The sequence below is a fragment of the Ranitomeya imitator genome, chromosome 4 (assembly GCF_032444005.1).
Source record: "Ranitomeya imitator isolate aRanImi1 chromosome 4, aRanImi1.pri, whole genome shotgun sequence".
Taxonomy (NCBI): domain Eukaryota; kingdom Metazoa; phylum Chordata; class Amphibia; order Anura; family Dendrobatidae; genus Ranitomeya; species Ranitomeya imitator.
Window position 1 is genome coordinate 248781400 of NC_091285.1, and position 26708 is coordinate 248808107.

At 41.2% G+C, this 26708-nt stretch overlaps 1 protein-coding gene across 1 annotated transcript in view; it reads right to left on the reverse strand.

Annotated features, from left to right (window-relative positions):
• Positions 1-26708, reverse strand: part of SLC38A4 (solute carrier family 38 member 4) — a 186675-nt gene that overhangs the window by 33725 nt on the left and 126242 nt on the right. Inside the window, exons 7-13 of the mRNA XM_069764486.1 lie at positions 24832-24913; positions 23938-24020; positions 23730-23788; positions 21242-21505; positions 17244-17323; positions 13985-14085; positions 10939-11063 (exon numbers count right to left, since the gene is read on the reverse strand). Of these exons, the coding sequence (XP_069620587.1) occupies positions 10939-11063; positions 13985-14085; positions 17244-17323; positions 21242-21505; positions 23730-23788; positions 23938-24020; positions 24832-24913 (794 nt within the window). The remainder of the gene's footprint in view (positions 1-10938; positions 11064-13984; positions 14086-17243; positions 17324-21241; positions 21506-23729; positions 23789-23937; positions 24021-24831; positions 24914-26708) is intronic.

A 26708-nucleotide genomic window follows, 5' to 3' on the forward strand; every position in this document is an offset into this window, starting at 1 on the left:
AAGCTGTGGCACTTCATGCCACAGCAATTTGTTATTTACGCCACCTGATTCCTTTCCGCTGCCATTTTCTTGGTCCTGCTGCCGGAATCGGCGCCTGCGCAGTCCGCGCTTTCCGGCGCCATTTTCTTGAAGACACACTGCACTGTGTCTTCAAGAAAATGGCGCCGGAAAGCGCGGACTGCGCAGGCGCCGATTCCGCCAGCAGGATGACCAAGAAAATGGCGGCGGAAAGGAATCAGGTGGCGCAATTAACAAATTGCTGTGGCATGAGGCTGTGGCACTTCATGCCACAGCTATTTGTTACTTACGCCACCTGATACGGGGCATATACTATGGAGCATCTTATGGGGCATATGAATGAGAGCAGCAAATTAAAGAACGGTGCCGCAGGATGGGAGCAGCACATGACAGAACGGGGGCGCAGGATGGCAGCAGCACATGACAGAACGGGGGTGCAGGATGGAAGCAGCACATGACAGAACTGGGGTGCAGAATGGGAGCAGTGTTGTGAATTCTGTGGCTGAGTTCACTTCTGTGGTCACAAGTGGTATTGCAGTCTCTGGGCTTCCTCCCTCAGGTGTTTTGGTGAGCTCGTTGGCTGCCTTGCTATTTAGCTCCACCTGAGTCTGTCTTCCTTGCTCCTTGTCAATGTTCCAGTGTTGGATCTGAGCTACTGCATCTTTCCTTGGGCCTGCTGCTCTGCTAGATAAGTGCTTCTAGTTTGTTTTCTGTTTTTTCTGTCCAGCTTGCTATTATCTTTTGCTGGAAGCTCTGAGAAGCAAAGGGGTGCACCGCCGTGCTGTTAGTTCGGCACGGTGGGTCTTTTTGCCCCTTTGCGTGGTTTTCGTTTTAGGGTTTTTTGTAGACTGCATAGTTCTCTTTGCTATCCTCGCTCTGTCTAGAATATCGGGCCTCACTTTGCTGAATCTATTTCATTCCTACGTTTGTCTTTTCATCTTGCTAACAGTCATTATATGTGGGGGGCTGCCTATTCCTTTGGGGTATTTCTCTGAGGTAAGTCAGGCTTGTATTTCTATCTTCAGGCTAGTCAGCTCCTCAGGCAGTGCCGAGTTGCATAGGTAGTTGATAGGCGCAATCCACTGCTGCTTATAGTTGTGTGAGGATAGATCAGGTACTGCAGTCTACAGAGATTCCACGTCTCAGAGCTCGTCCTATTGTTTTTGGTTATTGCCAGATCTCTGTATGTGCGCTGATTACTGCACGCTGTGTTGCCTGATTGCCAGCCATAACAGTACAAGGAGCCACACCAATGATTTCCAATAGAGGGAAAAAAGAAATCCTGATATCATTTTTTTTTCTTAGCTCTGTCTTCAGTCTTTTTTTTCCCCTAGACATTAGAGTGCTTCAGGACACAGCTGTGGACATGGATATTCAGGCTCTGTGCTCCTCAATGGATAATCTCGTTGTAAATGTACAAAAGATTCAAGATACTATTGATCAGAAATCGATGCTAGAACCAAGAATTCCGATTCCTGATTTGTTTTTTGGTGACAGAACTAAGTTCCTGAGCTTCAGAAATAATTGTAAGCTATTTTTGGCCTTGAAACCTCATTCTTCTGGTAATCCTATTCAACAGGTTTTGATTATTATTTCTTTTTTGCGCGGCGACCCACAGGACTGGGCGTTTTCTCTTGCACCAGGAGATTCTGCATTGAGTAATGTTGATGCATTTTTCCAGGCGCTGGGATTGCTTTACGATGAGCCTAATTCAGTGGATCAAGCTGAGAAAAATCTGCTGGCTTTATGCCAGGGTCAGGATGATGTAGAAGTATATTGTCAGAAATTTAGGAAATGGTCAGTACTCACTCTGTGGAATGAATCTGCACTAGCGGCTTTGTTCAGAAAGGGTCTCTCTGAAGCTCTTAAGGATGTAATGGTGGGATTTCCTATGCCTGCTGGTTTGAATGAGTCTATGTCCTTGGCCATTCAGATCGGTCGTCGCTTGCGCGAGCGTAAATCTGTGCACCATCTGGCGGTATTGTCTGAGAGTAAGCCTGAGCCTATGCAGTGCGACAGGACTATGACTAAAGTAGAACGGCACGAACACAGACGTCTGAACAGACTGTGTTTCTATTGTGGTGATTCTACTCATGCTATTTCTAATTGTCCTAAACGCACTAGGCGGTTCGATAGCTCTGCCGTTATTGGTACTGTACAGTCCAAATTCCTTTTGTCCATTACCTTAATGTGCTCTTTGTCATCATATTCTGTCATGGCGTTTGTGGATTCAGGCGCTGCCCTGAATCTGATGGATTTGGATTATGCTAAACGTTGTGGATTTTTCTTGGAGCCTTTGCGGTGTCCTATTCCGTTGAGAGGAATTGATGCTACACCTTTGGCCAAGAATAAGCCTCAGTACTGGGCCCAGCTGACCATGTGCATGGCTCCTGCACATCAGGAAGTTATTCGCTTTTTGGTACTGCATAATTTGCATGATGTGGTCGTTTTGGGGTTGCCATGGCTACAAACCCATAATCCAGTATTGGATTGGAACTCTATGTCGGTAACCAGCTGGGGTTGTCAGGGAGTACATGGTGATGTTCCATTTTTGTCTATTTCGTCATCCATTCCTTCTGACATCCCAGAGTTCTTGTCGGACTTTCAGGATGTATTTGAAGAGTCCAAGTCTGATGCCCTACCTCCGCATAGGAATTGTGATTGTGCTATCGATTTGATTCCTGGTAGTAAATTCCCTAAGGGTCGTTTATTTAATTTGTCCGTACCTGAACACACCGCTATGCGCAGTTATGTGAAGGAGTCCCTGGAGAAGGGACATATTCGCCCATCGTCGTCACCATTGGGAGCAGGGTTCTTTTTTGTAGCCAAGAAGGATGGTTCGCTAAGACCGTGTATTGATTACCGCCTTCTTAATAAGATCACTGTTAAGTTTCAGTATCCCTTGCCATTGATTTCTGACTTGTTTGCTCGGATTAAGGGGGCTAGTTGGTTTACTAAGATTGATCTTCGTGGTGCGTATAATCTGGTGAGAATCAGGCAGGGAGATGAATGGAAAACGGCATTTAATACGCCCGAGGGTCATTTTGAGTATCTGGTGATGCCGTTCGGACTTGCCAATGCTCCATCTGTTTTTCAGTCTTTTATGCATGACATTTTCCGTGAGTATCTGGATAAATTCTTGATTGTTTACTTGGATGACATTTTGATCTTCTCAGATGATTGGGAGTCTCATGTGAAGCAAGTCAGAATGGTTTTCCAGGTACTGCGTGCTAATTCCTTGTTCGTGAAGGGATCAAAGTGTCTCTTCGGTGTGCAGAAAGTTTCATTTTTGGGGTTCATCTTTTCCCCTTCTACTATCGAGATGGATCCGGTTAAGGTTCAGGCCATCCAGGATTGGACTCAGCCGACATCTCTAAAAAGTCTGCAGAAATTCCTGGGCTTTGCTAATTTTTATCGTCGCTTCATCTGTAATTTTTCTAGCTTTGCCAGACCATTGACCGATTTGACCAAGAAGGGTGCTGATTTGGTTAATTGGTCTTCTGCTGCCGTGGAAGCTTTTCAGGAGTTGAAGCGTCGTTTTTGCTGTGCCCCTGTGTTGTGTCAACCTGATGTTTCTCTTCCGTTCCAGGTCGAGGTTGATGCTTCTGAGATTGGTGCAGGGGCGGTTTTGTCACAGAGAGGTTCTGGTTGCTCAGTGTTCAAACCATGTGCTTTCTTTTCCAGGAAATTTTCTGCTGCTGAGCGTAATTATGATGTGGGCAACCGAGAGTTGCTGGCCATGAAGTGGGCATTCGAGGAGTGGCGTCATTGGCTTGAGGGTGCTAAGCATCGCGTGGTGGTTTTGACTGATCATAAGAACCTTACTTATCTTGAGTCTGCCAAGCGCTTGAATCCTAGACAGGCCCGTTGGTCGTTATTTTTTGCTCGTTTTGATTTTGTGATTTCATACCTTCCGGGCTCTAAAAATGTGAAGGCGGATGCTCTGTCTAGGAGTTTTGTGCCCGACTCTCCGGGGTTATCTGAGCCGGCGAGTATCCTCAAGGAAGGAGTCATTGTGTCTGCCATCTCCCCTGATTTGCGGAGAGTGTTGCAGAAATTTCAGGCTAATAAACCTGATCGTTGTCCGGCCGAGAAACTGTTCGTCCCTGATAGGTGGACTAGTAAAGTTATCTCTGAACTTCATTGTTCGGTGCTGGCCGGTCATCCAGGAATCTTTGGTACCAGGGAGTTGGTTGCTAGATCCTTCTGGTGGCCATCTCTGTCACGGGATGTGCGTGCTTTTGTGCAGTCCTGTGGAATTTGTGCTAGGGCTAAGCCCTGCTGTTCACGTGCCTTTCATGTGGCTCATCCTGGTCGGCCTGGGGGTTCTGGTGAGGGTTCGGTGACCCCTCCTCAAGGGGGGGGTACTGTTGTGAATTCTGTGGCTGAGTTCACTTCTGTGGTCACAAGTGGTATTGCAGTCTCTGGGCTTCCTCCCTCAGGTGTTTTGGTGAGCTCGTTGGCTGCCTTGCTATTTAGCTCCACCTGAGTCTGTCTTCCTTGCTCCTTGTCAATGTTCCAGTGTTGGATCTGAGCTACTGCATCTTTCCTTGGGCCTGCTGCTCTGCTAGATAAGTGCTTCTAGTTTGTTTTCTGTTTTTTCTGTCCAGCTTGCTATTATCTTTTGCTGGAAGCTCTGAGAAGCAAAGGGGTGCACCGCCGTGCTGTTAGTTCGGCACGGTGGGTCTTTTTGCCCCTTTGCGTGGTTTTCGTTTTAGGGTTTTTTGTAGACTGCATAGTTCTCTTTGCTATCCTCGCTCTGTCTAGAATATCGGGCCTCACTTTGCTGAATCTATTTCATTCCTACGTTTGTCTTTTCATCTTGCTAACAGTCATTATATGTGGGGGGCTGCCTATTCCTTTGGGGTATTTCTCTGAGGTAAGTCAGGCTTGTATTTCTATCTTCAGGCTAGTTAGCTCCTCAGGCAGTGCCGAGTTGCATAGGTAGTTGATAGGCGCAATCCACTGCTGCTTATAGTTGTGTGAGGATAGATCAGGTACTGCAGTCTACAGAGATTCCACGTCTCAGAGCTCGTCCTATTGTTTTTGGTTATTGCCAGATCTCTGTATGTGCGCTGATTACTGCACGCTGTGTTGCCTGATTGCCAGCCATAACAGAGCAGCACATGACAGAACGGGGGTGCAGGATGGAAGCAGCACATGACAGAACAGGGGCGCAGGATGGGAGCAGCACATGACAGAACGGGGGCGCAGGATGGGAGCAGCACATAACAGAACGGGGGTTCAGGATGGAAGCAGCACATGACAGAAGGGGGGCGCAGGATGGGAGCAGCACATGACAGAACGGGCGCAGGATAGGAGCAGCACATGACAGAACGGGGGCGCAGGATGGGAGCAGCACATGACAGAACGGGGGCGCAGGATGGGAGCAGCACATGACAGGATGGGAGCAGCAAATGACAGAATGGAGGTGCAGGATGGGAGCAGCACATGACAGAATGGGGTTGCAGGATGGAAGCAGCACATGACAGAACGGGGGCGCAGGATGGGAGCAGCACATGACAGAACGGGGGCGCAGGATGGGAGCAGCACATGACAGAACGGGGGCGCAGGATGGGAGCACATGACAGGATGGGGACGCAGGATGTAGCAGCACATGACAGGATGGGGACGCAGGATGGAGCAGCACATGACAGGATGGAGACCATATACCAATATAAATGCTCGCCACCCGGGCGTAGAACAGGTTCAATAGCTAGTACATACACACAGTTTGATACCCTCACATACAATCAGGCTTGGACTGTCCCACAGGAAAACAGGAAAACACCCTCAAGCAGTACTTGGCACAATATACATCAATCAATATGTACGAATAAAGGCAGCATCTTATTCATTTAACAATTTACCCATTTCATGGTTATATACAGTGGGTACGGAAAGTATTCAAACCCCTTTAAATTTTTCACTCTTTGCTTCATTGCAGCCATTTGGTAAATTCAAAAAAGTTCATTTTTTTCTCATTAATGTACACTCTGCACCCAATCTTGACTGAAAAAAACGTTTTGGTCCTACATTTGGACCTTCATCAGAAATGATTGCCAAAGATTACCAGAGTGATGGACTGCTTATGGTAGCGTTTGGTACTGCGTACATGCCTTTTTGCGCGTTCTTCCAGTGATCGGTATCGAGAAATGAGTGATCATAGGAATTATTGACTGCAAAAAAACATTTAGCGTAAATGGGCCTTAAATAGTACTTCTCACCATTCTGGGTCTGCCCTTTTTATTTAATAAAACAGTGGCCAGCCTCAGGTTGGGGATTTTTTTTTAAATACCACATAATAAGAAAAACTAGAAGGATCCTTTTTAGAAAAGACAGGTGTCAACAGGTGTGAACTTCCGGGTTGTAGGATCCTAGCATGCAAACACCCCTCTTCTGCACTTTCCGCTAATCCAGCACTGCTGCCTACTTTCTTCATCTGTTACTGAACAGTGACATCATTACAGAGGGTACCATTTAGCAACAGTTAATAAAGTACAAGGCAGTATTGGATTAGTGGAAGGAATAAGATATACATCTTTGCATGCATAGACCTTACTTTCTTGGTACTGTGGAGTGAGGACCAGTTGTACCATTCAGAGGAGCACTGACAGATCTGGTCTCTCTGATAGAGCAGTTACAATTGATGTATTTCAAGATATTTAACTTATAAAATAAAAAAAACTTGCACCTTTATAGAATGACAGATTGCTGTACATAATATTTCCCCCACTCCTAGCAAGTCCCAAGATAAGTTCATGTGGACAGCTTTCCAGTCCAGGAAATCCTCTTTATTGTTAATATTCTCCCTCTGTCAGAAGACAACACTTCTGGGGTTCCCATGACCTTGACCATTATTTTTATGGTCTCAGCGAAAAAAAATTGTTGGAATTCCTTATACTATGTATCTTGGTAAAGTGCAGAAATTTGATATGAATATAATAATGTTATGCTGGTGATTGATATAGCTGAAAGGAAGAGTATAGTAAACCATAGTGTTGTTAGTGCATGCTGTTATTATCTCTCCCTAGACTGCGGCAACATCCTTATCTATGACCTTACACCTTGCAGTGTTGCACCTCTCCAATCAATCTTTAACTCTGCTGTCCGGATAACACTTCCTCTCTTTACTCTTCTGATTCTCCACTTGGCCTTCCTTTTACCAGCTACTCATTACCCTGATCATTCAGTTTAAATGACTAACGATGACTTACAGGACTGTCCATAACCTGTCCCCTGCATACATCTCTAAACTAATCTCCAACCACCACCTCACATATAATTTCAGTTCTCCATAAGACCTCATTGTTCCCTCTACTCCTGTCTATTCGCCACACATTCGTCTCCAAGAACTCCCCTGTGCATGCTCTGTACTATGAAACTCGTTACATCAACCAGACTCTCCCCATTTTTTGAAAATCCACCTCTGTTAAGGCCTACAACCGGCAACAACACTGAGGCCACCACATTACCAAAGTAGCAGTTTCTACCCCCACCTGCTGTCTTCTTCCCCTCCCCGGCAGATTGTGAGCCCTCATTGGCAGCATTGTACAGTGCTTTGTAACTAAGCAATCTATAAATTAATAATAATAGTAATAATAATAATGCATTCAGGATCACAACCATTATTACCTGAGCACCAATCAAAAAGATGAAGTGACATATCGTTTCCGTACAAAGGAGATCCCAAACAGAGGAGCTACGTAACAAAAAAAAGTGACACCATATTGTTCTTTGCTAGACCTCACCCCCTTAGTGCCATCGGCGTCTGGACCCGTAATACATACAGTATGTATTGTATATAGTGAAGTCTTTGAGATGACCATCCAAAAATCCAAACGCAAATAAGAGGCCAATATTCAGGGGAGAATACTAGGATATCCATATTTTACTGCGTTCCCAGCTAGGTATTCATGAAGAGGTGACATATGACCTTGGTGAGCAGAGATTGATAACTGCAGGGTCTGAGACTTGGAAACAAAATTCTCATTTTCTGCCCCAGGCAGAATAAACAAGTAAGGTTGCCCAAAACTGAATGTCAGAATGTACATTCGAGCTCTGTTTGGGGAATTGGCGGCTTACGGTTCTCCTCTTTATCCTAGCTTTAGGAAGCTCTATTAATTAGTATTTCTGTAGCCATAATCCCCCACCTAGGAATGTGCACACCTAAATGAATTTTGTGAACTGCCTTTGAGCTATTTGACATTCTTTAGCATTAGTGTCTCCTACTTGCTGACAAGATTGATCTCGAGTGACAGGTAAAACATGTTCTCTCGCATTTATTAGCCTGAACGTCAGGTCGCTTTAAAGGCTTCGGTTACAGTTATGCATTTGACTCCAACAAATTCTTAACGATAAATAATAAATGACATAATTAATATAATAACATTTGTAATTAATTAGCGTAACACACAGCTCTGCAACTAAGACGTTAGAGCGGTGTCTCCGAGAAAACATTTTTAACATTTTGTAAGAAGAAGATTATATTTAGAGCACATGGAAAGTAATACTGCCATAAGAAGCCAACAGCTGCCCTAAATCTTCACAGCCAAGTGTCGGGTGAAAGCTACTGCTAAGAATATTCACCTTCGTTCTCTAGCTTTTACAACATGAAAACTGAACGACGGACAGGACAGTAGAGGGCGCTATAGATAAGGGTGCTAATACTAGAGATTTCCTAATTACATTCTACACCTGATCGCGTACATTGAGGTTTTTATTCCTTTAAAATGGCAATGTTCATTTCGAATGTCACTTTAAAGAAGGTTTAGTCTTTCCAGATCATGTTCTACTTTAGCTTACAATTTTATTTTATGCATTTTAGCTTTTCTCCTCCCCAACAATGTCAGGACCTTTCTCCTAAAATTGTGTTATATTATTTCATTTTGTTTCACATTATGTACAAGTAATTAAATCAATAACGTGGGAGCAAATGCCAGGCATTCTGAGCACCTGCCATACAGATACATCATTATATACCACAGCCCACCTAAGTCTTGAACATAAAGACCTCTAAGTGCCCCTCCATACATAAAGGTGTCAATTAATACAATTACTTTCTGTTGAATTAACAGTATTTGGAGAATAGTCTGTGAAAATTCCTGGCACTTATTGGTCAAGACTGCAGGTACCAGTCATTCAATCAACTACATGTCTTCCCATGGATTCTGAAAAACTAAATCTACGGACGACCAGTCATTATTATTTATGTTACTAATATAACACCATTAATTCCACAGCGATTTACAAACATCATCATCACTGTCCCCGATGGGGCTCACAATCTAGATTCCCTATCAGTATGTCTTTGGAGTGTGGGAGGAAACCAGAAGACCCGGAGGAAACCCACTCAAACACAGGGAGAACATGCAAACTCCTTGTAGATGTTGTCCGTGGTGAACCCAGGACCCTAGCGCTGCAAAACAACACTGTGAACCACTGAGCTGTAACATTGACTCTGGGGAGATCACTTTTCAGCTACATGCAGATATTAAAATATTCTCATTCACAAATTTATCTCTGCTTTTATATAATAATATGCTAAGCAGTTTGTTGAATTAAAGAGGTTGTCTTCTACTTTTACAGTAATGACCTATCCTTTAGAATAGGTCATTAATGTCTGAAAGGTCAGGAACCGACACCCCCACCAAACAGCTGTTAGCGATGTCGGTGGCCGTTGGCCAAAAATATTCCCTTGCAGAGCTGCTCCATCTTCTGACAGTGGCTGCCACATGGTACTGCACATTCGTCTCCTATTCGAATCCATAGGAGGTGGTTTTGTTGTAACCAACGGCAGCTACTATCAGAAGATGACCAGTTCCTCAAGTGAGTACTTACAGCCGGCGGCCACCGCTGTCATCACTGATGACTAGGGTTGAGCGACTTTTATTTTTATAGGGTCAAGTCGGGTTTCACGAAACCCGACTTTCTCAAAAGTCGGGTCGAGTGAAATCGGCCGATCCTATAGAAAAGTCGGGGTCGGCCGAAACACGAAACCCAATGCAGTGCAATGGGATACTAATGGTTCCCAGGGTTTGAAGGAGAGGAAACTCTCCTTCAGGCCCTAGGATCCATATTAATGTGTAAAATAAAGAATAAAAATAAAAAATATGGATATACTCACCCTCGGACGCGCCCTGGTTCTAGCCGGCAGCCTTCCTTCCTAAGAATGAGCAAGTGAAGGACCTTCGATGATGTCGCGGCTTGTGATTGGTCGCGTGACCGTTCATGTGACCGCTCACACGACCAATCACAAGCCGCGACATCACCGCAGGTCCTTCACTCGCTCATTCTTAGGAGGGGGGACTGCCGGTTAGAACCAGGGCGCGTCCGAGGGTGAGTATATCAATATTTTTTATTTTTATTCTTTATTTTACACATAAATATGGATCCCGATACCGATTCCCGATATCGCAAAAATATCTGAACTCGGTATCGGAATTCCGATAACCGATAAGAAGATCGCCGACCTCATGGCCGACCCCACACAGTCGGCGACTTCTGAAAATGACCGATCCGTTTTGCTCAACCCTACTGATGACAGCTGATCAGCAGGGGTGTCGGACCATGATTGATCAGACATTTATGACCTACTCTAAAGATAAGTCATTAATTTAAAAGTAGTGGACAACCTCTTTAATGAATGAATGATCAGTTGCTGCTTTTAAAGAATCAACTACTGCTCATGTTGGGGAGTAAGTGGCTCCCTCTTGCACAGGGGCCTACTGGGGGATTCACCCGTTCCCCTGTGGGCCAGTCCGAACCTGCATGCTCAGTTCACAAAAATTCCTGCCACTTGTTACTCTAGGGCCAAACTGGTGGCACCCACAGGCACAACCCTGATATACCCCTACATATATTTACAACACATAACATAATAAGAACCTTAAAAAACTTTATGTGTAAAGCTATACTTACAGGAAATAATACAATTGGCACTGTCAAGGTTACAGCCACAAGTACAGCCACGCGAACACAAAGAAGAAGGGTATCAAATTTATACACTTTTGTGTAAGTGTGAAGCAATTCATCTTGAACTTCACCTGCAAGATTTTATGGAAACACAGAAAAGGTTATTATTAGATAACTAATTGACTTTTAGTGTTTTTTTCCAGTATGGAAGATGGTTTATATAAGATTTAATGTACCTTAATCCTTGTCTGTTTTTAGGAGCTGAATATCAGATATAATATGCTTTCTGAGTTATTTGCTTACTACTGCTAAAAGACAGCGATGTTTACCTGCCCAGGCCTCCAAACAAATTCACTATAAGGATGCAGTGGACCCATGTAGTTAAGATGGCGGTAACACGGGTGCAAAAATACCGATGAGGCAACCACTCATGGCCTACCAATCCATGGAGGGTGTGGTTGCTTGGTATATTAATGCACAATAGAGGCGCTGTTTACACACAGGTGATGCACAGCATCCAGGCTAACAGACTATTAGTGACACCCATACTATTCGATCAGGTGGGCTGTTCAGCGCTATCCAAATGCATCCCATGTGAACAGAAACCACAGTTTAGAAGACTGAATGGGCCCAGCTGCACCCTGAAAAATCAAGTGCAGAAAATAAGAAAGAAAAAAGAACGGCACTGAGTAGCGTGCTTTACTCACTGGTGTGATAGAGTGGTCTCTGAATCACAGGCATCAATGCAGGAACACAGTTCACGGTATTGAAGGTGCATGACATGAAATGCACATGAGGAAATCCAATAGAAGAAAGAAAAAGATGCAGCAACACTTCAAAATCCAGTGACGAGAAAACCTTAGTCCTTTATTTCAAACGAATTGCATGGACAAGGTAAAGCAAGCAGGTACAGGGCAGATGATACAGGCAGAGAAACAGGACGACGGCCGTTTTGCATTATGGCATAACGTGAAACGGCTGTCATCCTGTTTCTCTGCCTGTATCATCTGCCCTGTACCTGCTTGCTTTACCTTGTCCATGCAATTCGTTTGAAATAAAGGACTAAGGTTTTCTCGTCACTGGATTTTGAAGTGTTGCTGCATCTTTTTCTTTCTTCAAGTGCAGAAAATACTTATAAAAATGTGTGAGGTATTAGTCAATATTTTGGCCAAGACATGCAAGCTCACAACCCGCGTCAAGTGTCCTCACGTTTGCGAGTCCTAACACTAAACAGCAAAAGCACAGAAAGAGGAGCATTGCACGGCGAATAAACCTCCTTACCTTGACAAGCCAGCTGGTATGTCACTCTCCATAAGGAGAAACGTTACCCCTTAGACCCCAGTCCAGAGCCTCTCACCTAGCCAAATCAGTTCTCATGCTTCGCACTGACGAGGGTCAACAGCCCGAAACACCGTGTCTGCAAATTGAGATACTGATTTGGCTTTTTTCCTAAGTCATATTGCACGACTCGTTAAAGGGTTGATTGTGACTTGTAGGATTGCTACTTCCAACAGGTGGCACTATAGAGTTTAAGTCCTCAGAAGAGGCAATTTGCAGTCTTAAAAATCCAAATTTTTGGAGGATTTTTAAGTCCTCTTTTTGTGCTTTTGTTGTTTAGTATTACTGCTAAAATGAAACACTCGTTGCAATGGTCATGTTAGTGTGCCTTTTAGTGTGTGATTACATAATCTTAAAGCCAAAGTTTTCAGTAAAAGAAAAAAACAAAAAAATTTGAGGGTCATCAGTATCACATGTGGTTGAGAATTAAGGGGTTCAATACTGGTCTGGTGGTATGGACTCAGAGAGTGCTAACTGTCCACAATTAAGGGGACACAAGCAACTTGCCCTGCCCTAGTGCTGTGCTGCTGGGAACCCACCACCATGTAGAGCTGCTATACTGAAGAAGAGCTGCTTTATTGAGCAATGATATGTTGAAATTTCTGTGTCCTGAAGTGACCAGCTGCTGCTACACTGAACCAACAGTAGAGTGGAAAGTGATCCATTCCTCTGCCAGGTATTGGAAGAGCTCTATTACCTATTAAACTAGGCCTGGACGCTTTGACTCAGCAACGTTACATTCCTGTTTAATAATTAATAGCACTGCAGGCTTATTGTACAAAATATACCAATATTTCTGTTAGAGAGAATGATCAATGGTGAAATGCAGTTTTACATGTATGTGACATTTATTCCTCAGATTGTTGAATTGGAAAGTGCTCCCTCTAAATTGGAAAATGCTGCGGAATATGTTGGTGCTATATTAATAGTGATCAATTTTATTAAATTGTACATAAATTGATATTAAAATATTAGCTTTGTCGGAGTTTTGTATTTTGTCTACTGCTTAGCTTCCGGTCTCTTTGTATGAAAAAAATCTGCAAATTGCCTCTTCAGAGAGGTAAAGGACTAGAACTCTAGCGCCACCTTTTGGAAGTAAGGATCCTAAAAGTCAATATTGACCCTTTATCGAGCCTTGTAATATGATTTAGGGTAAAAGCAAAACAGAATTTCATTTTGCAGACAGTGTTTCAGGGTATAGCCCATTGTCAGACTTTGCACTATCTATCTATCTATCTATCTATCTATCTATCTATCTATCTATCTAGGCAGTTTGAAAAGAGATTTTTTTTTACAATTAACTTAGTAAGGAATTAAAGGTTTTTCCATCTGCTCTTTTAGTGTCTCCAATAAAAAAGCAAAACAACAAGAGAAAAGCAGAAATATTCACCATACTAATCCCCTACCACTGTGGTGCTGACTCTTCCTTGTCCTTCACCACTCTGTTCACACACGACTTGTATGCTGCAGCCAATCACTAGCAATAGAGGTGACATGTCGACACAACAGCTGACTGGTTGCAATGGTCACGTGTTGTGGGTAAACAGAGACCGGCGGGGCACAAGAAAAGCATTTGTACAATTTAACTCATTTTGTAATGCCATACTACTTACTGGAAACCGATTGCAAATAAATTCGAGAATTGGAATAACTCTTTTCATATAATGTTTGATTACTGAATGTCATTAAGTAACATATTAGCTTTTCTTCTTACCATAAAATGTAAGATAGCCAAAAAGTGCAGCGAAGAGATACATTGCCAGCATTGCAGCTATTGACAAATTGGAAACATTCTGCATTTTCCTTCGGGATCGGCTACAAGGAGGTAATTAAAATGCATGTCAGGATATCATGAGATGTTACTGGAAAAAGCTAATAAGAAAATGTCTATCATTCACTAGGATACTCTTATCCTACCCTGTATACTCTATTACTTTCCGTGTACTCAGTATACTACAGTTAGGGCCAGAAATATTTGGACAGTGACACAATTTTCGCGAGTTGGGCTCTGCATGCCACCACATTGGATTTGAAATGAAACCTCTACAACAGAATTCAAGTGCAGATTGTAACGTTTAATTTGAAGGGTTGAACAAAAATATCTGATAGAAAATGTAGGAATTGTACACATTTCTTTACAAACACTCCACATTTTAGGAGGTCAAAAGTAATTGGACAAATAAACATAACCGAAACAAAATATTTTTATTTTCAATATTTTGTTGCAAATCCTTTGGAGGCAATCACTGCCTTAAGTCTGGAACCCATGGACATCACCAAACGCTGGGTTTCCTCCTTCTTAATGCTTTGCCAGGCCTTTACAGCTGCAGCCTTCAGGTCTTGCTTGTTTGTGGGTCTTTCCGTCTTAAGTCTGGATTTGAGCAAGTGAAATGCATGTACAATTGGGTTTAGATCTGGAGATTGACTTGGCCATTGCAGAATGTTCCACTTTTTGGCACTCATGAACTCCTGGGTAGCTTTGGATGTATGCTTGGGGTCATTGTCCATCTGTACTATGAAGCGCCGTCCAATCAACTTTGCAGCATTTGGCTGAATCTGGGCTGAAAGTATATCCCGGTACACTTCAGAATTCATCCGGCTACTCTTGTCTGCTCTTATGTCATCAATAAACACAAGTGACCCAGTGCCATTGAAAGCCATGCATGCCCATGCCATCACGTTGCCTCCACCATGTTTTACAGAGGATGTGGTGTGCCTTGGATCATGTGCCGTTCCCTTTCTTCTCCAAACTTTTTTCTTCCCATCATTCTGGTACAGGTTGATCTTTGTCTCATCTGTCCATAGAATACTTTTCCAGAACTGAGCTGGCTTCTTGAGGTGTTTTTCTGCAAATTTAACTCTGGCCTGCCTATTTTTGGTATTGATGAATGGTTTGCATCTAGATGTGAACCCTTTGTATTTACTGTCATGGAGTCTTCTCTTTACTGTTGACTTAGAGACAGATACACCTACTTCACTGAGAGTGTTCTGGACTTCAGTTGATGTTGTGAACGGGTTCTTCTTCACCAAATTAAGTATGCGGCGATCATCCACCACTGTTGTCATCGGTGGACGCCCAGGCCTTTTTGAGTTCCCAAGCTCACCAGTCAATTCCTTTTTTCTCAGAATGTACCCAACTGTTGATTTTGCTACTCCAAGCATGTCTGCTATCTCTCTGATGGATTTTTTCTTTTTTTTCAGCCTCAGGATGTTCTGCTTCACCTCAATTGAGAGTTCCTTTGACCGCATGTTGTCTGCTCACAGCAACAGCTTCCAAATGCAAAACCACACACCTGGAATCCACCCCTGACCTTTTAACTACTTCATTGATTACAGGTTAACGAGGGAGACGCCTTCAGAGTTAATTGCAGCCCTTAGAGTCCATTGTCCAATTACTTTTGGTCCCTTGAAAAAGAGGGCGCTATGCATTACAGAGCTATGATTCCTAAACCCTTTCTCCAATTTGGATGTGGAAACTATCATATTGCAGCTGGGAGTGTGCACTTTCAGCCCATATTATATATATATAATTTTATTTCTGAACATGTTTTTGTAAACAGCTAAAATAACAAAACTTGTGTCACTGTCCAAATATTTCTGGCCCTAACTGTATATATAGGCTTCTATGTAATAATATTCATTTATGTTTCCCAATTTATAATACTTGATATTCACTTGTATACTTTTCCCATTGTACTACTACATGTTATACCAACAGCTTGGTAATTTATGGTACATTAATATATTCTCTTCCATCTTCTAGATTTGAAATTTCTGTCTAATGCTTAAATGGAACCTAAATGGGGATTCAAGAAGGAGCTGGGACTGTTAGGCCACGTTCACACTAGCAGTATTTGGTCAGAATTTACCTCAGTATTTGTAAGCCAGAACCAGGAGTGGGTGATAAATACAGAAGTGATGCATATGTTTCTATTATACTTTACCTCAGATTATTCCACTCCTGGTTTTGGCTTACAAATACTGATGTAAAAAACTGACCAAATTCTGAATGTATGAATGTAGCCTAAATCAGAGTCTGGCTCTGCTCTGTCATTTACCACAGAAAAGTTTGACTCCAAAACACTGTACATTTCAGAGAAAACGAAATTTTAAGACTGTCTGTCTGGGGAATGTCCTGTTCAGGTGACCAGTCCAAAAGACGGTCCACCACAGCTTCTCCCCACCCCACTTTCCCAGGGTGACATGTCTACCTACAAGTGTGTACAGGGAGAAACCTGCCAGTAACCACACTATTTCCGATAGGTACACAATACAAGCACCATTAAAAAAAAATCTTTACTGTACACTAAAACTTACTTCCTGATGTCTTAGGGAATGTTCACATGCAGCTTTTATTATATGTTTTTTTCTATATGAAAAAATACAGGCTATTTCTAGGAAACACAGTGGAAATCACATCTGTTTAGATACATTTACATGCTTTTCTATGCCATTTTTCAATGGGAAAACACTGCAGTAAAACCTCTGAATGCTGTGTTTTTTTTACTTAGTTCACTGTGTGGAGCAGCCATGATGGAGTCACAGTTTCCTCTGCTGCAGCAGCAGAGCTCACTTATTGAGCTGAGCATAACTCCATTCACACCATAGCTTTATGTGTACATTGTATAATGACAGAGAGCTGCTAATCAGTGCTGGGGACCTGGTTGGACTAGCATGCATGAGGCCAGTTGTCCCCTAGTGGTAATCTCCAGCTCTTAAAAATGGATTGTGCTGAAACAGCAAAACACAGTCCAGTTAGTGACACATCACTGTAATCAGGGGCTTTGCTCCTACATTATGGTGCTCTCAGATTACATAGCAAAAACTTGGAAGCAAATTCCCTTTAATGCAGAATAATGAGGTTTTTTTTAATTCCTTGCAGTTCTTATTTTCCACCCACATGCATTAGACCTAATATTCATCACAATGCATGTTTTCTTACGGGATTTTTTAACCTCTTGTCCACCGCCTACCTTTTGAGCTCACTGTAGATGGGTAAGACCTCTGGATGGCACACAAAAGCAAAGGCCAATATTGGAATAGCATAAGCTGTCTGAAAGATATAAAGCCAGCCGGTTATTTTCCCGAAGTAAAATGCTCAAATGTTTAAATAATTCAGCAAATATCATAATCTTACAATGTAAATGCAATGGCATTTCAATCAGCTGGCTAAAAAATAGATTTTATCACATAGGAAAAATGGATTTTTTAAGAGGTTCATTATTACTGTATGGGAATCTGTCTTCTTCAACAGAGCTAAATGTGCTCTAAGTTGGTAACATAATCCAAGTCAAACATGAAGCTCATCTCAAGGTCCATGGCTATGGCAGGATGTCTGTGTTTGTTTACAACGGCTGCATAGCATGCTATAAAGACAGTGTATATATATATATATATATATATATATATATAGAATCACTGCCTCTATATAGCAAATATATGTATTTCATTGTGAAAACAAATACAGCCCCTGGGGTTATGGTCTTCTAAATCCACTTGTTGACACTTTGACAGACCTAGAAAATGTTTAGTGCTCTGCTAAAATACATATGGTACCGTGTATACACACACGTGTAGGTATATATATATATATATATATATATATATATATATATATATATATACACATACAGCTCTGGCAAAAATTAAGAGGCCACTGCAAAATGTTCCGTTTGTCTGATTTTTCTCTTATAGGTATATTTTTGAGTAAAATGTAAATTGTTCTTTTATTCTATAAACTCCTGACAACATGTCTCCGAATTTCCAAGCAATAATTTTTCTAATTTTTTTCTGACAAAGAAAAATGGTCAAAATTTAAAAAAAAAACAGCGCTTTCATACATCAACTAATGCAAAGAAAACAAGTTCATAATCATTTAGAAACAACAATACTAATGTGTTAACTCAGGAAGAGTTCAGAAATCAATATTTTGTGGAATAACCATGATTTTTAATCACAGCTTTCATGCGTCTTGGCATGCTTTCCACCAGTCTTTCACACTGCTTCTGGTGCAAAAATGTAAGGCTACGTTCACATTAGCGTTACGCTAATGTGCGTCGCTGTTGCGTCGGCGACGCAGCGGCGACGCGCCCCTATGTTTAACATAGGGGACGCGTGCGTTTTTTTGTTAGCGTTTTTCGACACGTGCGTCGTTTTCGACGCTAGCGTCGGACGCACGAAAATGCAACAAGTTGCATTTTTCGTGCGTCCGATTTTCGTCAAAAAACAACGCACGCGTCGCAAAACGCAGCGTTTTTGCGCACGTTTTTGGTGCGTCGCGCGTTGCGCGCAACGCTAATGTGAACATAGCCTAAGCGGTTCTTCTTTGTTTGATGGCTTGTGACTATCCATCATCCTCTTGATTACATTCCAGAGGTTTTCAATGGGGTTCAGGTCTGGAGATTGGGCTGCCCATGACAGGGTTTTGATGTGGTGGTCTCTGAATTTTTGCCAGAGCTGTATATATACTGTACATACATACAAATATATACATATATGTATATGGTATTTAACATTGTGTCAATTAACACAAACTATTAATACTTTTGTTTTTTAAAGCATTGTAACTGTGTGTTTTTTCCCTTACCTGACGAAATCTTTTTGGATGGTACAGTGAATATGAAGTACGGAGTTACTTTGTATTAAAAGTATCATATTTTATAGCTAATCCCTTAGTGCTAAAAATAATAATTTATTTTTCCCATTTAACAAAATTCAAAGTAAATGAGCAAAAGAGAAATCTGAAATCTTGATTTGGTGTGACCACACAGTGCCTTCAAAAGAGCATCAATCCTAGATAACAGTGCACACAGTTTTTAAAGGAACTCCGTAGAGTCTTGGAGAACTGACCATCGATCTTCTGTGGATGAAGGATTTTATATATTCTTCTGTTTCTTCACGTAATACCAAACAGACTCGATGATATTAAGATCAGGACCCTGTGGGGGACAAATCATCACTTCCAGGACTCCTTGTTATTCTTTACACTGAGGATAGTTCTTAATGACATTGGTTGTGTGTTTGGAGTCTTTGTCCTGCTGCAGAGTAAATTTGGAGACAGTCAGACACCTCCATGATGCTGTTGCATGATGATAAGTATCTACTTGTATTTCTTACAATCTAGGACACCATTAACCTTGATGAAATCCCCAACTCATTTTGCTGAAATGCATCCACAAATTTGTAAGGAACCTCCACAATGTTTCAGTGTTGTCTGCAGGCACTCATTTTATTGTTCTGCTCTCCAGCCCTTCGGTGAACATGGTGCCTTCTGTTAAAGCCAAATATTGCAAATTTTGAATCATCGGTCCAGAACAACTGCTGTCATCTTTCTGTATCTCAGTTCCTGTTTTCGATCATAGCTGAGTTGCTTGTCCTTGTATGTTTTTTTTGGCAGTAATTCTTCCATAAAGACCACTTCTGGACAGAATTCTCTTACCATTAAATGGGTGTAATTGTTCCACTGGTTGCTGTGAGTTGATGGCACTGCTGGACATATTCTGATTTTGAAGGGAAGTAACCTTGATGTGCCATTCATCTGTGTCACTATGTTTCCTTGGCTGACCAGTCTACAGTCTTTGATGCTTCCCATTTCTTGGTATTCTCAATTCTCAAGAAACAAAAGCAGATACTTATCCATCATGTAGTACCATCAGAGAGACATCTAATTGGCTCCAAATGTATTCTGTAGCAGGACAACGACCCCAAACATACAGCCAGTGTCTTTAATAATGATCTTCAGCATAATGAAGAAAAGGAGTCCTAGAAGTGATGATATGGTCTCAATAGAGGCTCTTAATACTGTTGAGTCTGTATGGAATTACGTGAAGAGACAAGGATTTTCACAAGCCTACATCCGGAGAAAATCTTTCCATTTTGTTAACTGATAAAATCCAACTATTAACACTTCTATTTTGAAAAGCATTCCTACTCTACAGTATTTTTTCCACAATTGAAACCTTTGCACAGGATTCCATCAGTGTTGGAGTCAGTATGTGTGAAGGGGGCTCAGGAGATGATCTTCCTCCATAAGGAGTAAATGCCGACTCCTGTTACATAGCCAGCATATATCTATAACAACAGTGGAAAAAATAAAATATGTATATATATATATATTTATTTATAACTTTATATATATACTGTATTTTCTGGCGTATAAGACTACTTTTTAACCCTTGAAAATCTTCTCAAAAGTCGGGTATCGTCTTATACGCCAGGTGTTGTCTTATAGGGCAGGTGCAGAGTAATCTGCGGTCACCGCATATTGTGGGGGGAGCGACCCCAATGACGAGGTGAGGGGGCACCTCACCGGGAAGGTGTAAGTGAAGCAGAGGCAGAGAAGGAGATAATAGGATACAAGGGCGAGCCAGATGACTGAAAGAGGAGTGTTTTTCTAGGCACAGCACCTCTCTCTCTCTCTTATTTGCATAACCCTGGCATCCCAGACGCTGACAGTTTGCTTCACTTACACCTTCATGGTGAGGCGCTCCCTCACCTCGTCATCGGGACCACTCCCCCCACTATATACTTCGACCGCAGATTGCTCCGCACCCACCCTATAAGACGACACCCGGCATATAAGACAACCCCCAACTTTTGAGAAGATTTTATATTTTAACTGGAAAAGTTGGGGGTCGTCTTATACGCCCAGTCGTCTTATACGCCGGAAAATACGGTATATATGTGACTCACCATCTTTTACACAATTATCAAAATATAAAATGAATTTCTTTTCTTCCTGTGTATGGGGTAATTGGGTGAGATAGCTGTTGGTCAAACTATAGTTTGGCCTACAGCTCCAGTATCTACTGTTTATGGTCATCTTAACAACTGTTCTTGTTATTTTAGAAACATACAAACCTGTGCTTGTATATAGATTTATCCTGGAAAACCTCTTTAAGCCCTAAGTCATTGAATTATAACTTTCAAAGATGCATTTACTTGAATATATGATCTAAGCTCTGTAATTTACCTGTGAATTGAACACAAAATATTTGGCCTGGCATTTGTCGTCTGTGTGGGCTTCAAACTCCACTCCACTTCCCTGGTTATTATCTTTGGGCTCATACAGTCCTGCCCCTTCTTGATTATAATCCATCATAAAGTTCACACCAGAACTAAGCGTGTAGTTATGCATCATAACAGGGGGTAAGTGATAAGTGCTATTGGTTACATTTCCAGAGTGCTGGTCCAACATCGGTAATGGGCAGGGAATCTGAGTCTTTTTATAGATGACCTACAATAAACAATTAGATAAAAGTTAATGACTTTAGGAGTATTATTGGACTTAAATGTTAATACTTTGCATAGCATTTCATGCAATAATAAAATGTAACTACAAATTGCGACATTCTGTGAATTACACGGAAGTGGCACAGCCAAGCTGTCAAATGCAGAAGAGTTTGTCACTCTTGATATCAGTTTCCGTAACAGCTCACTAAAGGGGTTGTCCGGCCTAAGGCTGCCAGTCTGCAGTCACTCTGTGTGACTGCAGACTTGTGAATCCTCACATTGTGTCCACTGCGCGCCTTGAGGATTTTCTGGTGTCTGCATCGGGAATGAGCAGTTATGTGATATGTGATTTGCATAATTCCAGTCACATTCCGACTAGATTGTGTCTGGCCGTGCTCAATTCATTTGCATTTATCAAAGTCATGCCCATTTAGTTGGCAAGTGACCACATGTATGAAAATCGCTACTGGAAAATCCTCACGACGCCCAGAGTGACTGCATACTTGTAGCCTAAGGTAAGACAACCCCTTGAAGATGACAGTTTTTCACATACAAATTATATCTATATTTTCCAAAGACAGAACACATTTCCATCATAAACTATGGGGTTGTTCACAAAAACATGGAGACATGTTCGATTTTAATCCAAGACATGAATCAAACTCATCAATGCAAGTCGATGAGTCTGTGAAAAAAGGACAGCACTCAGGTGCCATCTGTTTGCTGTCTGTTTTTTTTACGGTTTGCTAGGAGAAGCTTGAGAAACCTCCAACAATTTTTTTTTCGTATAGTTGTAAAAGTGATAAAACCATGGCGGGAGAATCTGGTCGCACTGACCAAACACTGATGAAAATCTGGTCAAAAATACTGATGACAGTCAGTTTTGTTGTTGTGTGCTTTACATCAGACGACAAGCATAGCTACTTAGTATAAGGCCTCCTTCACTCGTCTATGTTTAAACATGTATGTAAAAAAACAGTACTGGTCTTCTATCAGTGATCTCCATCAGTGTGTCCACTTTTATCATCCGTGTGTCATCTGTGTGTCCGTTTTACCATCAGTGTGTCATCTGTGTTTTTCCGGTATGGATAAAGAAAGAATTAAATTACAAAGCTATATTTTACTATGTTAAACAGACAGCAGACAGACTATACACTGATGCCATCAGTGTGCTATACGTGTTCTTCATGGACCTATAGACTTGTATTGGCCCTTGTCATCACTGTTGCCGGAAAAAAAATGGGAATTTTTCCATGTAAAAAAGAAACGGATGTCACATATACTGGAAGATTTCAAAAGGAGCCATTAATGCAGATGTGAACAGATTCTAAGTTAAGAGAACCATTCCAGGCAGATCTGATACACAGTGTTATGCTGAAACATCTCTTTAATGTTCCTTGACTCATATAGACATAATGGCATACTCAGTTGTATTACTTGCTCCTTCCAATTCCACCCTAGAGCGGAGGAAGAGAATTTCAACCATGCCCCAACTGTATATGTGTAGTCTAATGGTGCATTTAGACATGACGATTTTGGCTCGCGTAATATACCTTAACAAACACTGATTGAGAAACGTGAATCATTGGTCATCTAGCAGGTTGTTTACACGGACTGATGAGCGATGTCGGTGGCAGAGTGATCGCTAATGCAATAATTACTACTGTTCTCATAGGATATCATGTTATTAGCGGCACATCCACATATTCGTGGGACAATATAAAATAACAGTGAGCCTTCTTCTGGCACTTTGCTTTTTCCTCAGATGACTATCGGTATATTTACTATGGCGGATAATTGTGAATGAGCATTTCTAGTAATACTTGGTCACTGATTACCTACTAACCCTATGGTTATTTTAAAACCTAACTCTGTTTTATCCAGAGACTCAGGTTGCTGCTCTGTCCCTTGTAATTTACGCTAAAGCTCTGCTGGTTCAGTCCCAGTCCCAACCAGTCCGACTGTTATAAACTGCAAACTACAACAGTGAGTAGTTACTAGACATCTACTATACATAGACCATTTGACTTTCGTAAGGGACAATTCTGGAGCTTTCCTAATATATGCTTAGATGCTACTTTCTTTTGTTACAGTGAGCTTCACTGAATGTAAAAAATGTGATAGGCTTTAAGAATTATACAGTTTTGGGTAAGTTACCAAATATATTTATTATACTCTGTACAGCAAAAAGTCAGAAATTTATGCAAAACTTGAATACAAATTCTTACCACACAGACGAAGAAGACCATGCAAGACAAAGAAAATCCACTCGTGTACCCAAGATAACCTGTTGTAGTAATAATAATACATTTAATGAATTGCAGGATAAAAGTAATATTAGATAAGGCTAGGCACACCACTTAGTCCTAAACCATTGATTACTTTGTACAGTATGCTATGCATTCTATATATTGGGAGGGAAAAAATTTAAATTACCTAAATTCTTCAGGAGAGACAAAGGAAGAATAATTCCAATAGACACAAATATCACCAGATAGTTGCCATTCAGGTACCATTCCCTGCACAAGGAAAATACAATTTATCAGTCAGAAATGAGTACTGTATTATAAACTATAGCACGCACCTTACTATACGAAGCACAACAGGCCTAGATAGCGGAGAATAGGAAAAACATTCCTTACTAATTAAAACTTTTTTGTTGGATAGAGAAGCGAGTCGATATCACTAATTTTAATGCCCTAGATCTAGAATAGGTAATAGATCTATTGTTGGCATTTCTCTTCATTATGCTTATTGTACATATATAGTCTTTGAGCATGCACACACCCACTGAAGCGCACATATACTGTACATACAACACATCTACAAAATACACACCTCCAGCTCTCCTATACACATACAACTGTCCTACATACACACAATTCTGCTATACGCACAACACACAGCTCTGCTACATAAGCATACAGAGCTCTGCTACAACAAACACAGACACATGCCTCTGCTTCACACCGTGTACACACTATCATGTGAAGTAATTTCCAGGCATGTGACTGATCACCTGGCCTTAAAGGTCCTTCACTTATTCGTGCAGCTTTGATGATGCGCAGGACCTGGTAGTTTATTCTCCTGCCCTGCACCGATCAGACAGCTCAGTGTTGGGCTAGAGGAGAGACAGATGTGCTGCTGCATAGTTTACTTAGTGATCGGAAAGGGCATTGTGTCACAATTCTCCTCATTCATAGGAAGCTTTCTCCAGACTATAAGATGTACATTTTTTAGCAAGACTTTTTCTTCATAAAACAAAAAAATACGATAGTTTACAATACAATCTCAGCGCAATAAAAGACTACAGTAACCATGGTCACATACCCAGAATTTTCTTCCAGTTTCATGAAAGTTCTTATAACTTCTGGAAGTTCATATTTTACTATAAATAAATAACTTGACATTGCTGAAAAAACAAAGTAAAACAAAGATGAAATAAGCAAGCTGTTATATCATCTATAGTTCTTCCATAGTTACTATCTTAAAGGGGTTGTTCGGTCTATTGCTGAAAGTCTGCAGTCACTATGCGTGACTGCAGACGTCTGAATAATCAGTGTGCATGGTGAGTACTACTTAGTTTTTAGCAGAAGAAAGGACAAATCTTCTAAAGGAGACTTATCAACAGGGTATAATCTCTTTAGAACAGTTGTTCATGCACTAGTATATTATGCAGAACTATTGGGAATCTTTAATATCTTTTTTTCCAAAGCAGATAGGGGATAATTTGCTGATCATCAGTGGGGTCTGATCCCAGCAATCCTGAGATCAGTGATCTGGAACCCAGAGAATAGGGCTCGGCAGTCCTGTCTTGAATGGAGCAGAGGTCGTCACACTCAGCCTCGTCCCCATCGTGATGCATTTTGCAATGTTTAATATTTCCGCCATATCGATTTACATGTCATCACTCAATTCAGAGGAAATGCTTGTCCACTTCTGCAACATTCCAAGGCCATGCATTCCAATTTCCGTAATTGGTGGAAACCCTGTGATCAGATCCTCGCCGTTCAAATAAAGTTTGTCTGGATAATTTCATTGATATTCCATATATGTTATTGATAAAAAAAAAAAACCTGTTTCACTTTTCAGAATTAGAAAAACATGCTGTTTTCTTCTAAAGACCGCGACACTTGTACCCATAGGATTTGCTTCATATAGCAATCTACATGCAGATGTTGCTGGATGTTATATCAAACACAATGAGTGGATAGGTATTACACTGTTATGGAAGAAAGCAGCCATGTTTTTTTCAATCCTGGACAACTCCTTTAAATACATGAACAGCTCAATAGCTAGCAAGTCAGATGTGTGGGTGCATAAAATGTTAACAATTGTCTATAAAATATTATAACAATTAACCAAATATTGCGAGCAATGTAGCATTTAGCATCTGTTGATGTCAGTTTTATGAAAGCCAGAAGTCAACAAAGAAATGGCAGATAAACTCGTATAATCACATACAATATTGTAAAGTCTATTATTTCATCTTTCTTTTACATTTTTGTGGTTAATCTATATTACTTTAAGGGTAAGTTCACAACGGGCTTTTTTTTCTGCCACAAGACCAGATCTCTTGGCAGGAAAGAAGCTGCAGAAAAAAGCAGGTTTTCCTTGTTTTTTTTGGCTGTTTTTTTATTCCAAAGAATAAGGTTCTGGCACAAAAAACGCTGCAAAAAATGATACCTGTACTTTTGATGCATTTTTTCAGTGTTTTTCAACCACCCATTTAAGTCAATGGGTGAAAAACAGTGAAAAAACTCTGAAAAAATTGCTGAACGAAACGACATGCTCTATGTCCAAAAAAGCATGCAAAACACAAAATACTGATGACAAAAAAACAATACGTGTGCATGAGATTTTTGAAATCTTATAGGCATAGCTGGTACTGTAAAACACGGCTGCAAATTAGCATAAAAAAAGCAGCGAAAAAAGCAGCAACAAAGCCCAGTGTGAACTTAGCCTAAGAGACAAGACATTTAAATCGCAAGTGTGAAAAATTGTCTGTGCCTCTGAGGAAAAATCCAAGTAAAGAAAGGTGATGAAGAATCCATGAGAAATGTCTTTAGGAGAATTTTAATAGACTCGATTCATGTTTATCTCTCTTTACTGTGATGTTACTCTTTTCTGAGCATTCACAAATTTCCCATGAGGTCAGGTTGCTATAAGCTTAGGATTTACCACATAAGGAGTTGTATGCTGTGTTT